The following is a 16,395-nucleotide window of genomic DNA, read 5'->3' as shown; positions in this document are numbered from 1 at the left end:
CACCTCTGGAGATCCACCGCCCCTCTTCTCCAGCACCCACACCTCTGGAGATCCACCGCCCCTCTTCTCCAGCACCCACACCTCTGGAGATCCACTCCCACTCGCCAAGTCCTCTTTCTCCTGCCTGCTCTATATGCAACCTAGCAGGCATCGCATGGAAGACTCTTCCGTGTCTCATTCGCAAACCTCATCTCTGAGTAAATGCACCCGTAGGCTCTGGTTCCTCACACGACTCCAGTCACCAGTCCACTACTGATGCGAGGTAGCCAGGACTCTGAGAATCCAATTTTACGTCCTTCCCTATAACGAGTAAACCCATAGCTGGCTTCCTCCACTGGACCTAGACCTAGGCTTCCTTACCACTGTGCACCCATTGTAGAGGTTATGTTGGTCTTTGTGGGCGTGGGCACAGAAGTCCATGCAGGCTGTGACCCCGGAGAAGGGCCGCCCTTCCTTCAGCCCCAGACGGCAGTCGATCGCCACTTCCTCATTGGTCACCTGTGTGAAGGTCAAGAACAGTGTTCAGGAGGCCAAGTGACTCGTCCTGATGCTGTACCTGGGATCTAGGTCTCAGTGAAAAGCAGGTTAAGGTTCACAACTGCCTTGCGATTCTGGGCCATGAGAAGAAGCTTTTCCAGTTGAGATGCCCAGAACCTGAAGGAGTCACTCTCTCCTAGGTTAGCTCAACTGTGCTTGCCTAGGTGGAGAGGAACTCAAACCTCTGCCGAGGAAGCCAGGACAGAGGTGCCAGGGGACGACCAGGGAAAGGGGATGGGGAGCTAGTGCAGGCTGTATAAACAAGGCATCTTACAAAGCACACAATGGCTCTAGGAAACCGCTAGGCTGAGTTCTCCCGCTTTCCAGCTTCAGAGAACCTGAGTATGAGACAGACAAAGGTCCAGCCTCCGGTACCTGATTCTGATAGGCCTGGGGGGCAAGCCGCTTGTACAGGGGAGCAACTTCAGTGGCCAAGTCCTGGAAGCTATTCCGGAGCACTTCCTCCTGCAGAGAGAACAGGTAGGTTCATTCAGAGCTGCACTACCTGGCAAACTTCCTGCCAGGAATGACCGCCACCAGAATCACTGCTGGGCAGCACCGGGCAGGCAGGAAGCCAAGAACTCGCAGAGATTCAGAGTATGCCTCTGCTGTGTCCATTTTAAAGCTGCAGATACTGAGGCTCACTGCGGGAAGGTGCAGTCACGCTGACGGCCCGCTACTATGTCAGTCACGTGCAGCTCGATGAGCCCAACACAAGACAGCAGGCCCTTGCTCTCGGAGCTGAATCCTGTGGGTCACAGGGGTGGATGCTTGTCCCCATGTTAGAGGAAAGGGAAGGGGAAAATGACAGGACTATGCTAGAGACGCACAGCTGGCCTGGCCCACACACAGCCTGTCACCAGTCAGGTGTCAGACAAACAAATCCAAAGATCTGGCCGCTACAGTCTTCTGAAATGCAAATTAGTGATGACCTGGGTCCCTCAGTGGCTCCAGGTGGTTCCTGTACTAGACAGAAAAATGTCTGCAGTATCAAGGAAGGTCCACAGGACGACTGCTTGTACCAAGTAGTGACCGCTCTCTTATGTGAAGCAGCTGGCATCTCTGTTGCCTCTCTGGCCTTTAGCCACTGGGGCTGGCAAGGAAGCGAGGCCATGAGCATGACCATGGAGCATGTATGAAGGAAGCGCAGGCAAGCACCCAGCACAAAGTAGCTGACAGCAGGGCCCAGTCATCAGTCAGTGCAACCAATGTGGTACCGCATCAGGGCCTGGCCACCTGGCCTGCTCTGGCTGCTGTCTGGATGCTGCCACCAGCACAGAGAGGCCAAAGGAACATAGCGTCAAGGTGAGGCTGACGAGCTGGGGAAGCACCGGCCTGGGGAGGAACCCCACCTCCTTCACCATGAACCACACGTGGGTCTGAACAAGTCACTCTCCTGTCTGTGAAGCCAAGTAACACTGCCAGGGCAAACGGGTGGTCCTGGGATAACTGGGATGTGTGTGAACCCAGAACACAAGTGCTCAGGGCATGGTGATGACAGACCAGGGATGGTCTGCGGAGAAACTAAGCCATTATCTTTTTATTCCTGACAAGTCATAGGTCCTGGAGCTCTTTAACATACTGAAGCAGCCACATTTGCCCCTTCAGAAGAAGGGGGTCTTAGCTTATAAAGAGCTATCTAATTAGAGTCTATTTTAATTTTACAAAATTATCTAAAAGTTTTGGGGGAGGGCCAGGCAGTGGTGGCATACGCCTTTAATTGAGAGGTAGAGGCAGGAGGATCTCTGTGAGTTTGAGGCCAGCCTGGTCTACAGAGCTAGTTCCAGGACAGGCTCCAAAGCTATAGAGAAACCCTGTCTCAAAAAACAAAACAAACAAAAACCCAAAACAAACAAACAAAAGTTTTTGGGGAAAAGGTTCTGAATTTGGGGGAAAAAAGATTTATATGTGTGTGTTTATGGCATGGGTATGCAGGCGCCTGCAGAAACCAGAAGAAGGTGTTTTGTCCCCTAGAGCTGGAGTTCAGACAGGAATGCAGGGCATTTGGAAGAGTATCTGCATGGCGCTCTCTTAACCATCTCTCTAATCCCTCAATGTGGTTCATTTTACTTATGAAGAACAAAGCCAGGAAGATGTGTACATGGGCTATGGAGCACAGAAGAGGTGCCCAGTGGATGTCCCTGTCCCCAGGGGAGTGGGAGGTCCTTCTGGCACTAGGATCTTCAAGCTCTGGAAGGCCAAGACTGGCATCAGGATGCCTGCCCGTACTCTAACAGAGGGGCCAGTCCCCTGACTCCTCCTACAGGAGCACAAGAGGAAGGGAAGGGAGCAGAGGTGAAAAGACAGTGTGCTCCTTCTGAGACCACCTCTTGCTATGGCCACGGCAGCATGGAGCACAGAAAATAAGGCAGTGGAGAGATGGCCTCAGCTGACACTCAGTGATCTTCTGCCCTTGGTGGAAGCTGCAGTAGAGACCCAGAGGCCCTTGTTCTGTTGTGATGGGGATAAGAGAAAGGCCCAGGAAGGGTGAACAGGGTGAGAAGTCATAGAGAGGTCCTCATTATAACTGTGACTGTATATGTGGGCTACCACCCAGTGAACCAGGATAAGCCCCTAGCACGGAAACAAGAAGGGCCTAGATATGGGGCTGGGGATTGATTTAGCTCAGTGGTAGAGTGCTTGCCTAGAAAACGCAAGGCCCTGGGTTAGGTTCTCAGCTCCAGGGGAAAAAAAAAGACAAAATAACAAATAAGGGTCTAGAAGTCTGTATAATGCCAAAAATGTCTGCTCAGCCCAGTGGAGGATGGGATACCTCACCAAGCCCAATAATGATTCAGAGTCATCCACAGAGAGGAAGGTCCTCCTTCCTCCTATAATCCCTACACCCTTTAAAAATGCCCCACGAAGAGAAGAAATGGACAGATCACATTCAGATGAAAGATCTGCATTTTTGTCAGAAGTATTCAGAATAATTTCTTCAAAGCTGCTGCTAAGTGGCAAGAGTCTGAGGAGCCATAGGTGGAAGTCCTCAGTTTTCATACGACCTGAGAACAATCTTTCCCAGCAGGTAAGGCTGCTGAGAAATCGCAAGCACGGAAACTTCTGCCCATCTGCACTGTGGCATGTCAGTCCAGCTCTGCAGAGCTGGTGAGGGTGCGGCGGTGGGGTGGGGGCTACTCTGTGCCCAGCACGGCTTTCCTCACCTCCTTGGGATTGTCCCCCGTGAGGCGGAACTTGCGTGGCGTCTTGCTCCGAGCGTATTTGCAGCCATTGAAGTACATGCTCCAGGAACAACCGAAGGAGAAGGAGGCACCACAGGTGTTGGGGTCTTTGCCTTGGCAAGCGCAGGTCCGGCTGCAACACACAAGACAGGCCAGGCATCCAAATGTGATCTGTCCTTGGTGGCACTGCCCTGCCCCCGCAGAGGACTGGTATCCACTAGCCTCTGATGACAAGGACTCTTCTTTCCACCCTACAACTCTTCCAACTTTTCCAACACAGGTTATTCTCTGAACACTCATGCTCGGTGAAGTAAGTCTGTTCAGAAGGCCACGTGATGCTGAGTCTATCAGTGACATTCTTGCAGAGGCAAACTTAAAGGGACAGGAAAGACACATGGTTGTTGAGGGCTGGGCAAAGGGTTGTGGGTGAAGGGCACAGAGTGCTTGCACATGTAGACACATGTGTATGTGTGGGCCTGGGGAATGAACTTAGACTGTCAGGCTTGACAACTGCCTAACCCCACTAAGCCATCTCAGGGACCCCTACTGTTAACCCTGACTGGGCTATGTGACCATGGATAGTTACTAAAATCCTCCGAACTGCTGGGGGTAATGGAGCACAACTTCAATCCCAGTACTCCAGAGGCAGAGGCAGGCAGGTCTCCCTGAGTTCAACGCTAGCCTAGTCTACACAACTAGTTCCAGGCCAGCCAAGGATACAATAGAAAGACCTTGTCTCATCAAAAATAAAACAAAACCCTCCAAACTATATACCTTAAGAATAACTTTACTGAAACTAAATACATCCCAATGAAAGGATAGGGAAATCCAATGGAGAGAGGTTACTGTTGATCTGGGGCCAGAGCCCAGGGCTGTCCAGCATCCCAGGACCCGCTACCCAGGACCCTGCAGTCCCATCATCCACCCACTGCCACTCCAACACATACTCATCATTGAGGCCACATCTCCGGCTGGTAGGGTTCCCGTACTTCCGGAGGGTATCGGTGAGCTCCTGGTAGAGGGTGTCTCCAAGGCTGCGAGGGATGCCCTCCCAGGCCAGAATCAAGATGATAATCACGGCGTTCTGACAATGGTGGCCTGCCCGATGCCGCACCAGGCACAGCAGCTTCTCCTCCAGTGTGTGTCTTCGGATCACCTGTACAGATGCAGGACTGAGCTTTACCCTGCAGCAGCCACACAGCTCTGCATGGTATGTGCCCCTCACTACCCCACAGACTTGGAGCTGTGGGTCTTGAGGTCAGTACCATTCGGGAAGAAGACACACAAAATTTTAAAACAGAAAAATAGAAACTAATTATGATAAAGTCTAAAACAGTTGTGACCGCCGGGTGGTGGCGGCACATGCTTTGAATCCCAGCACTTAGATCTCTGAGTTCGAGGCCAGCCTGGTCTCAGAGTGAGTTCCAGGACAGCCAGGGCTGCACAGACACAGTCTCAAAAATCCAAAAGACGTCAGTGACCAACAAAAACTTAAAAGTAAAAATAAATGAACCTGTGAGCCAGAAATATAGTGAAGAGTTGTATGATGTCCCGGCGCGTTTGCAGAGAACACACTGCACATCTCTGTGTGCTTACACTCGGGGTACAACACTAGGGAAAACAGTCTGAACATCCTCAAAAAGCTAGATATGGTACCAACGTACAGTCCACAGTTCTGTGGGTGTGAAGGTCAGGGAAGGACCCGGCCTGCAGACAGGTGCAGTCATATCTGCCCTGACGCTGTGCAGGTTACACGGAAATGAGTGGCGGTGTAGGCAGCACCAACAAGGAAAAGGGCCTGATACACAGTCGGGGCTTAGTGGGCGTCCGTTCATTGAAAGCTGGGAAGTCTAGCTCTCCTTGACCACACAGGGAACCTCAACCTAGGGCAGCCAGCTTTTCCGGTTTGTAAGAAAAAGTGAAAATGAAGAGTTTTACATAGCCTGTGCCATACTTCCTTTGAGACAGGATCTTACTATGTGGTCCTGAACTTACTATGTAGACCATGCTGGCCTTGAAAACACAGAGGTCTGTCTGCCTCCCAGGCGCTGGGATTGAAGGTGTGCACCACTGTACTTTGTACACAGTACTTTGTACTGATGTGCGTGTTTGTGTGTACTCGTGAGTTTATGTGAACCATGTGAGCACATGACTTGTGAGTTTATGTGAACCATGTGAGCACAGAGCCGCCAGAGGCCAAAAATGGCCCTGGATCCCCTCTAACTGTAGTGAAAGTCCTAACCTCTGAGCCATCTCAACAGCCCTCAAACGCCCTTTCAAAGTCACAACTACCACACTTTATGTTACTATGAAAATTATGCATAATATAAAATCAACCACATTTAGCGTACATTTTAGTGGCTTTCAGCTCATTCACCGTGCTGCAGGCCCACTGTTTCCTCTAGAACTTCTACTCCCAATAAAGCTAAGACTTCATAAAACGCCAATGTGCCAACTCTTCCCTTCTGATGCTCCTCTACCCGATATCATCCTTCTACTTTTTTTTAATTAAAAAAATGTAAACATTGAGTTTACATGCATGCCCTTGTAGGTCAGAGGATAACCTTTGGGAGCCAGCTCTCTCCTGTCACCCAGTAAGATCTAGGGACAGAATTCACACAGCAAGGCTTATGTTCAAAAGCCTTTACCCACTGAGCCACCTGGCCAACCTCACGATTTGACTTTTATTTTTGGTTGCACTGAGAATTGTACCTAAGGCGTGTGCGTCCGAGGCAAGCACTCTATTTCTGAGCTGTATCCCCAGGTTTCAGCATGGACTTTCTGCCCCTGTAACCCGACTCTGAAGTACGTCATATATGTAGAATCATATGCAATCTATCCTTTGACAACTAGCACTTCTCAGTTCCTGCAAACCTGACAGAATATTTTGCATTTTGCATGCTAAACGACATGCAGCCTGGATCATGAGGTCAGGGTCTAAGGCAGGGTCCTAATGATGTCATCCACCACTTCCCTGCAACAATCAACTGTCACTTATTAAACTGTGTCTTGGAGTTCAGGAGCACACAAACAAGGTAATGGGCTGAATGTTACTTCAGGACTCCTCACATGGCTGCCTGGGTGCTGGCAGCCCGTGGGAGGCCCACTGTAGGCACTGACATGTATCTGGAGGAGGTTGATATGACAGTTGTCCCTGGACCAGGGTCAAACTCTGCTCACCGTCCATGGCTGATGTCACTTTCCAGGTGGGTTCTCTGAAGAGGTAGGCAGCACCCCACCACATTAGACCTTTACCTAAAGGGTCACCTCCCCTGGGGGTGGAGGCAACATGCTTCACACTTCCTAAGAAGCACCAGGTTCTTTCGCTGTGAAAAGTCCTACAATAATGCCTAGGAAATGCTGAAGACAAGTATGTGGTAATTTAAGTCCAGACAGCTGTTATTTTCACTAAATGCAGAGATGCAGAGGCAAGGAGTCCTAGAGAAAAGAAGGCTGAGTGTGCAGGGGACACCCAAGTCAGCCGCATGCACATTCCTGCGGCCTTCCTGCCTTTGCATCTGGACCCTCCTCACCGGAAATGCTTCCACTCACTCGTGGCGCTGTGTTCCAGGACGAGCCAGGCTCAGCATTCGTCCAGCCCCATCCTTCAAGTCCTAGGGCAGGAGGAGCAGCACAGCTGTCTCTTGGTTAGCCTTGTGTTTCCAGGTCTCTGGGACCTTGCCTCCAGGGTGCCCAAGGCACTGAATATAGAGACTGTTTTCCACATGGACCAGCTACCTAGAGGCCAGCTTATTCTAAGCCAGCTCAAGCCAGCTCAGCAACAACAAATACCCACGACTTCAAGAGCCATGTGAGCGCCAGAAGGACAAGGCTGAGTGAACTGGGGACTGTGTCAGTGACATTCTCCCTGACAAGAAGCTCAGGCGGAAGCAAGCCTCATCTTAACACTATCGAGAGGCCTCGTCTTGTCTCCCAGCTTGGCTCACACTGGTCAGCCTTCCCTGGCTCCCAGGTAGGAGACAAGAGTACCAGCCACTTAGACACACAGAAAAGAAGAACCAAACAAAATCCTCGGGGCAGGGTAACGAGCGGGATCCAATAATGGGCTAGGTCAGCAACATCGCCAGCTCCTGCCTTCCTGTATCCACAGCCCTTTCCCAGAGGTCACACACAGTTCCTGACAGCACAGGGTGCCTGGTGCTGGCATGGAAGTAGGACAAAGACAATCAGCTGCTATTGAGGGTCATTGGTTCCAGGGCCCCATGATGGTAAATAAGTTTACTTCCTACTCACTGGCCCCGTACAGGCCATGTACAAGAAACACCCAGGCATAGCTTAGCTGTGGGGACCCAACACTCACCCACTTGGCAATGGGACAACCTCGAGAGCTCTTCCCCTCCTTCCCTGTGTAGATAACCTTCTCGATCCGGATAGCTTTCCCCTTTTCTCCATACCTAGAGAGGAGACAGAAGCCACATCAGCACGGTAAATATGCAGAGAGCACGCGACTTAAGAGGCTGGGCTGCAGGGTGCTTTAGCCTGGGATTCTGGCTACTGTGTGGGCAGAGAAAAGGCAGCAACTGGCCACAGTGTACCCAGGTTCCCAGGCTTGGTTTACAAGCCACTCCTTTTCTCTCGTCCAACGTGTCTGTTTCTGTCCAGACAGAAGGACAGTTAGTACCCAACTCCTTCTGACCTTGATCCCATAGGTGTTTGCACGCAGCACTACAGTCAAGGCCTCCTGAGCTAACTATTTATAAATTCAATATATTCAATATACAAATAACAAGTGTGTGTGTTAGGGGTGCTTATTGGTCTCTTACAGCCACCCCCCGCACTAACCTCTGAATACAAGGATGCTGGGAGAGCAACCCTGCCAAACACAAATGCTGGCATACAGTAGACAAGGTCTCCCCCTAGTCCCCTGTATGTGCCTACTTCCTGGGATAACAATAAGGGCAAGGCTGGTTCAAATACAGACTGATGGTCAGACAGCCACTCTCTCGCTATATAACCGTAGTCACATTACTGAGCTTGGCAGGCCTCAGTCTTCTCATATGTAAACCGGATGTTAAGATAGCTCTCTACCTCCCAGGCTAGATAATGTATGTCAAGGATCTTAGTGTGACGGAAGAATTCAGTAAACCTCTTTAACATAAAAGTCATCTTTTTTACTAGCTCTTCACTATCCTCTGGTGTGGGAGGTCCTTCTGTCTGTGTGTTGCTTTTATTGGTTAATGAATAAAGAACTGGCTTGGCCTATAGCATGGGAGGAGAAGGGCGGAGTCGGAGAGACGCCATGGAGCCGCTGCTGGGGATAGATGTGCTGAAACTTTGCTGGTAGGACATGACCTCGTGGTGATATACAGATAATAGAATGGGTTAAATTAATATGGGAGTTAGCCAATAAGAAGATGGAGCTAGTGGGCCAAGCCGTGATTTAATTAGTACAGTTTCTTGTGATTATTTCGAGTCTAAGCTAGCGGGGCGGCCGGGAACCAACAAGTTCCCTCCTCCAACAGTCCTCTGCAGACAAGGATCCCTTGCCATTTTGGCCTGTATACTCTTCCGGTCTGTCTGTACTAACAGATCTCCTGACATGCTAGGCATCTTTGCTCATTCTGGACTTCACTGAGAGTGTTTCCAGCCATCTCTCTGTATGGAGGCGGCTGGAGTTGAGACAAAGATGTCCTTTTTTTGAAGGGTACACTGAGGAAGTCCCTTTAGGATTGAGGGCCTTTAGCTCGGCATCAATTAACTTAGCAAATGAATTTTTAACACCTAAAAAGACAGATGACTAATCATCTTTAATTTAATCAATTAACATGGTATTTTTTAAAGAATTGATTTATTCTATGTATGTGTGTGTTTGTATGAGTGTGCACACCTGTGAGCATATGGAAGTCAGAGGGCATCAGATCCCTTGCGGCTGGAATTAAAGGCATTTGTAAGATGTCTGGCTTGCTCTGTAGATGCTGACACCCAGACTCTGGTCCTTGGGATTGCAGAGCAAGCACTCTGCTAAGCCATCCTCTGGCACCGACATGGGCAGGCTTTTTAAACAGACTTTAAAAATACAAGTAAAGTCCTTGTATTCTGTAGTGAGTTCCGTTTGATTATGACATTTAATAAGGCATAATGCTATCCCAATGACTGCACTTTTAAGACACCCATTCTTCATCTCATCTGCTCCACTGTGATGAATCACTGTACCCCAGGACCCAGTGCACAAGGGCACTGATCTTGGATGCAGCTCAGTGGTACAAAGGTTGGGAATGATTAGTTCCCGTTAATCTATAATTTCTCTAATACCTATGTCTATCTTGCCTTTAACGAATGTCTTGTGGAAAAATCAGTGGTCAAAGTGCTTTCCCTACTCTGTACTGATGGTTTCCTTTCCTTCTTTTTCTTTCTATTTTTCTTTCCTTCCCTCACTCCCTTCCTTTCTTCCCTCCCTTCCTCCTTTTCTCCATCCTTCCCACTCCTTCCCTCCTTTCCTCCCTCCTGCCTTTCTTCCTTCCTTCCGAGACAGAGTCTCACTATGTAGCCTAGGAACTCACAGTTCTCATGACCTTAGATGCCTAAGGGCTGGGGTTAGAGGCATGCACCATGTTCTGCCAATACTTAGATGTCTTAAAAGTCTCCTTGTTGCATTCCCCTCATGGAAAAAGAAACAGTTTCCTTTCAAACACTGAACTAAGTTGTCTATCTCGCTCAGATCTTAGGGGAGGGTGAGAAGTGCTTCTGACCACATTAACGGGGGAGGGCTGCCAGTGCCTTATAGGAACGGCTTGCAGACACCATTCAGCACCCCTGTAGTTGGACCTGACAGCACTGCCTTTGTTTGGTGCCTGGACAGGTCTCAGCTCAGCAGGTTTATCAGGACACGGCCCCCAAGGGCAGGCCTGGGACCCAGGTTTGTCTAGGGATCCCTGTCAGGAGACTAGCATAAGACTTCCACAGCACTCTCACCGAGAGGGACTATCATATTCCCCACACAAGGGTGAGCTGAGGACACCAGTGCTGGCTTCCTGACCAGCTCCTTCCTCACCATCACCGTCGCTGTGAGAAAGCACCTCAAAGTTTTCACTAGAGACAAAAAAGGGTGTGTGTGTGGTGTGGGGGGGCTAAGTTGACTAACCATGCTAAACTTTCTTGTTCCTTTTTTTTTTTTTTTAAAGAAAAAAAGCCAAGTGGTAGTAGCACATGCCTTTAATTTCAGTATTCGGGAGGCAGAAGTAGGAGGATCTCCAAGTTCAAGGCCAGCCTGGTCCACAAAGCAAGTTCCAGGGCAGTCAGAGCTGTTACACAGAGAAACCCTGTCGAAAAAAACCAAACCAAACCAAACCAAAAAAAGAGTCATAAAAGGACTGGAGAGATAGCTCAGAGGTTAAGAACACTGACTTCTTCCAAAGAACCCAGGTCCAATTCCCAGCATCCATATGGACACCCTCATACAGACATACATGCAGGGAAAACACCAATACATACACATTAAGATTTTTTTTAATTTAAAAACATTTGGGGGAAGGGAGTGCACCGTGGTGTATGTGTGGGGGTCAGAGGATAACTGGTGGGAGTCAGTTTCTCCTTCACCCCGGGGTTTTCAGATTACACTCAGGTTTGACAGCAAAGGCTTTTACCAGAACTTGATAACTGACTTCTGCTTTGGTTCTTTCTCTTTAAATATCTTACTTCCTGGTTTATCATGAAGAGTGTAAATTACCAGGCTCTGAGTCTGCAAGGTCCAGCTAAAGCATCAGCAAGAACAACTAACAACTTAGCCTATGGCTCTTAAAGGGTGGCTCCAGGTTCGTCAACAGAGGTCTCACTGGGAGTGAGGTAGGGAAGGAGGGAGGTTCTGGGGTGAGGCCCAGTGTCCTGCTTTCACAAGCCCTCAGCAGCTTTGGATTCCTGTTCGAATTTGAGACATATCAAAGCTGGGCTTCCCCAGGGTTTGCTCGGGCACACTAATGAGATCAGTCCTCCCCAAGCTCAGAGGACCTGTGAGCAGTGCAGGCTCTGCAGTGCTGGGCTGCAGAGGACCCTTCCTTGATACAACTCAAAGCTCTGGGTAGTGGGCCATCTACCGTTTGAAGCTTGACTACTGACTCCAATTATCTACTAACACCAGGACCTGGGTATCCTAATATGATGCCCATAAATCCACTGGAACATTTTAGAATTTGCTTTCAACTCCACCTCTCCTTCAGTTTTGTGCCTTACAAATAGCTAAAACACCAAGGTCTTCTTGATGTCAGTATACGTTCCCTCCCTGACTTTGACCAAGCCCTGACAAAGCAGTCATACTACTAAGGAAAAGTGAAGAGAGAGGTCCAAAGTCAGCTGGGACAAGCCACAAACTTGACACCCTCGTAAGAAATTCACCATTCATCCACTTCCCTCCTTGTTCCAGAATGAGAAGACATCTATAAGACAAACTCAATGAAGACAGGGAAAGATGAACTGCTGTACAAAATGTGGTCACAGGTTTTGTGCTGTTTTTAAGAGCTGAGCCTGGAAGAATTTATCATATGAGAAAAAAGGCATTAATAGCAACTCATAGGATTGTGTCAGCAAGATTCACGGGAGGCCTAAGCAGACTCCCACCACCGAAGATAAGCCCTCACCTTCCTCCCAGGGTGGGGTGAGTGAATCTGGCTCTCAGCTCATGGGCAGGCAATAGGAAGATGGAAGCACAACCTGCTGCATGACTCATGGAGCCCTTATAGTGAAACAAGCAAGGTGCTGAGGAAAATATAAGCATTCCCAGCTCTCCCAGGGTTCCTCCCTTGGATGGCTTTCTGAAGAATCTATAGCTGGCTGTTATTTTTAAAGCAGAGAGGCAAAAAGGACAATCTTAACACTATCACTTCCTTCAGAGTCACGCTGCTATGATTAAAATTACTTAGACTTAGCCGTCTGGAAATCTTATAAGATTACTGACGTTCCCTCCCCCATAGGAGTACAGACAAACAGCTGAGACTGACACCACACACTCTCCCGACTCAGACTTGAGCAAACAAAGACCTGCAGCCCCTTACCAAAGCCAGCAGCCAAGTCTGGAGTAGCGGACCAGAGCCCAACACCTGAGAGGCGGAGGCAGGAAGACTAGGACATCAAGGACAGTTCCAGATACACAGAAAGTTTAAGGTCTGCCTGGGATGTCCAAAACTCTGCCTCAAACAAATAAAAACCAAAACAACAATAAAAAAAAAACAACCACCACCACCAACAACAAAAAGTCACTGTCCAAATGTGGCCTGGTGTAGTCTGCCGGGTGTAGCAGGCACACATGCAAACACACATGGATCTAAGTTTCTTGTCCCGGGCTCAGTCTTGGACCTTTAAATCAGGATTGCATGGCGGGGGGGGGGGGGGGGGGTCTGATCAAATGGGCTCCTCTGATGGCTATATCAAATGGGCTCCTCTGATGGCTATATCAAATGGGCTCCTCTGATGGCTATATCAAATGGGCTCCTCTGATGGCTATTTGGAATAGAAATGTTTCCAGGTGGCACAGGAAATGATTACTGCACATCAGTGACCTCCACTGAGCTCCGCTGACGGCGGATTCTCCATCCCATTTCCCTGCTGCACTGACAGCCGTAGCCCAGCTCCCCTAGGCACAGAAGACCTGGCTCCCAGTCTTGTAAAACTAAGACACTAAGCCCTCCACAAAACGGTGTGCATATGCATCGGCAAATGTAGATTACCTTTATTTTGCTTTATTTAAAGTTCTAATGATTGGTTGTGAAATATCAGCACACACACACACACACACACATACATACACACACACACACGGCAAAGACTGCTACCCTTTTCTGTACACTTGAAACCCATGCTTCAATTTTTATGCCAGCTCAGTGTATGCCCATAGCATTCCTACAGTGTGCCCTTGTGCCATCTCTGTTTTGTAGAAAAGAAAACTGAGTCACACAACTGACCCAAGGGGGACTCAGTAGTGGGATCAGGTGGGACCCAGGCAGTGACGGCATCCACACTCCTAGCTACAGAGCTCCTCACACAGTCCTATTATCTGCTGTGGCCTGTGCAGACGTTAAAGGCTCTTTGTGAGCAGGAACAGCGGTGCACACTTTTAATCCCAGAACTCAGAAAGCAGAGGTAGATGGATCTCGAGTTTGAAGACAGCCTGGTCTACATAGCGGGTTCTAGGACAGCCTGGGTTACATAGAGAGATCCTGTCTTAAAACAACAACAAAACCCATAAATAAGTAAATAGAGTCTTTGCATGAAAGAATAAAGAAAAAGGAGCTCCTGACTCCAGAAACAATGTGGCCGAAACTGCGCAAGAGTCCAGTCACAATGCCCCTCTACCATAACAGACTGGGTCCCAAATTGTAAACTAGAATAAACCTTTCATCTCCCCACCCCCCAAAAAAAAGATAAGGAAAAAGGGGAGCTGCTAAGTGACCCCACAGTTCTTGAGTATTAATACAAACTCATGATGTCTTCAACTACTTAAAAGCATCAAAAATTAAAAATCCACAGATGTAACTCAACTCAGGGTTTTCATCTAAAGTGAACTAAAAACAAGCCACCTTTGTACCAACATGCACCCTGCCCAGAGCACCCCAGAGTCTTTCAAGACCTCTTGGATAAATGTGTGCATGAAGCCAGAAAATTTCATACAGAAAAATTCAGGACAGACCTCATTTGTGAAGTAATTTTGGTGGGGGTGGGAAATCAAGGCAAGAAAAGTCAGCTGATTGGAACTTGAGCCCTAAGCACCCTTTGCAAGATGTCAGCAGCACAGGGAGCAGGGTAAGCAACATTGTAGAAACGCTATCCAAGAAAATCAGGCTGCAGGAAACTAACTCCACAAACCTAACACCACACAGCTGTGTTTTCTCAGGAACAAGGGAAGAGGTCGGGACATAAGAGGGAAAGAAACCCGGACAGGAAGTGAGAGTCCCACACTGAACCTGCCACCGTCCAGATATGGGGCTTCTCCCTAGTGCACCCAGCACAACCCTACAGCCTCAGCTGCTTAGCATCCACATTCTACCCGATAGGGCCCATTCTCCCTGGATGTGGGCATCACTCACCGCTCCTCCATGAGTTCCCGGATAGAGGCTACTGTGGGGCCAGATCCCAGGTGAGTGTAATATGGGCCTTCATCTTTCTCCACTATTTGTTCTGCAGAAATACCAAGAGCAAGCATTATTGGGAGACAATTAAGGCAACACTAATTCAGAAAAAGGCAAACCACTAATAGGAAGTTAATAAGTACATTACAAACAGCATATAAACATGTAAAAACTGTGTTCAGTCCCTATCAGGAAATACACAATAAAATTAAATCCACAATAAAACATATCACCAAACAGGAAAACTTAGAAATCTGGTAAATTCAAGCATCGTCAAGACTGTGGTCTACCATCTGTAATTCAGCTCCCCATCAGCCAACAGAGCTGAGTTCTGTGCTTCAGGACAGAGCGACTCTGCTTCTGCACACACACTCTGACCAGGAGTCCGCGAGCTGTGCCAGACACACTACAGAAGGGAACCAAACGCCAGGGTCATGGCACACGGCAGCAGCATCCCCAAACACAGTGCCCATCAACAGATGAAGAAATATGTGCTACATCCAGATCCATCAGAAGAGCACTGCCCCAGGAAGGAGTAAGTTCTCTGCTGTAGCAATGGGGTTGGATGCAGGACTTTAAGCACACTGCCGTGGTCTGAATAAAAATGGCTCCCATAGGCCCATAGTGGAGGGGCACTATTAGGAGATGTGGCCTTGTCGGGGTGGGTGTGGCTTTGCTGGAAGACGTGTGTCACTAAAGCCTGCTGCCCGTGGATCCCGATCCAGATCTCAGCTATCTCTCCAGCATCATGTCTGCCTGGACTCCCATGCTTCCCATCACAATGGACTAAATTCCTGAGATGTAAGCCAGCACCACTGAGATGTGTTCCTTCATAAGAGCTGCCATGGTCGTGGTGTCTCTTCAAAGCAACAAAACCCTACAACACACACCACACAAAAACTCGATTATTATTATTCCCAGCGCCCTTAAAGAAAATTAAGACAGTGTTTTCTGAAGTTACCCTGGCTGGATTTGCAACTGAAATCCTCTTGTTTCAGGCTCCTGAGTAGGCAGCTTACAGGCGGTGCCTCCAGGCCCAGCAGGGGTGAAATTCTGGTACAGCTATCACATAGACCTTAGTAAAATACAGTAGACACGGTAGATTTGGGGATGCATGCCTGTAATCCCAGTATCTGAGAGATCAGGATTCAAGGGCAACCTCGGCTACACAGCAAATTCAAGGCTACCCCGGGCTATGAAAGACCCAGTCGCAAAAACAAACATCTAAAGAGGCAAATTCACAAGCGAGGAGGTAAACCAGATACCTAAAGTAGAGGTCATCAAGGGCCGAGAGGAGCGGGAAGTGGGTAGTGACGTCAACAGGTACAGGTCTGTTTAGCAGACAGTTCTGCAGGCAGCGGGGAAGGCCAAGCAGTGCAGCACATGTGTCTAATGACCTCAACGACATGCATGTTGACACACGGGACAGGGTTTCTCCGTGTAGCCCTAGCTGTCCCGGAACTTTCACTGTACACCAGGCTGCCCTAGAACTCAGAGATCCATCTACCTCTACCTCCTGACCGTGGGATTAAATGTGGGGCCACCACAGCCTGGTGTTAGATATATCCGTCTGCCTCTACCTCCTGACCGTGGGATTAAAT

The 16,395-nt window shown here is 48.9% G+C and overlaps 1 protein-coding gene across 4 annotated transcripts in view; it reads right to left on the bottom strand.

Moving 5' to 3' along the window:
* Tet3 (tet methylcytosine dioxygenase 3) overlaps positions 1-16,395 on the bottom strand; it is a 102,573-nt gene that overhangs the window by 6,235 nt on the left and 79,943 nt on the right. For all 4 annotated transcript variants that reach the window (XM_005364657.2, XM_026787977.1, XM_013352858.2 and 1 more), the window contains 6 exons: positions 14,753-14,843; positions 8,041-8,134; positions 4,667-4,875; positions 3,702-3,852; positions 913-1,002; positions 361-498 (listed from right to left, as the gene is read on the bottom strand). In XM_005364657.2, the coding sequence (XP_005364714.1) occupies positions 361-498; positions 913-1,002; positions 3,702-3,852; positions 4,667-4,875; positions 8,041-8,134; positions 14,753-14,843 (773 nt within the window). The remainder of the gene's footprint in view (positions 1-360; positions 499-912; positions 1,003-3,701; positions 3,853-4,666; positions 4,876-8,040; positions 8,135-14,752; positions 14,844-16,395) is intronic.

Source organism: Microtus ochrogaster (genome assembly GCF_000317375.1).
Source record: "Microtus ochrogaster isolate Prairie Vole_2 chromosome 14 unlocalized genomic scaffold, MicOch1.0 chr14_random_3, whole genome shotgun sequence".
Lineage (NCBI taxonomy): Eukaryota > Metazoa > Chordata > Mammalia > Rodentia > Cricetidae > Microtus > Microtus ochrogaster.
Note: the sequence above shows the minus strand (reverse complement) of the source record. Positions and strands in the feature narration are given on the sequence as shown.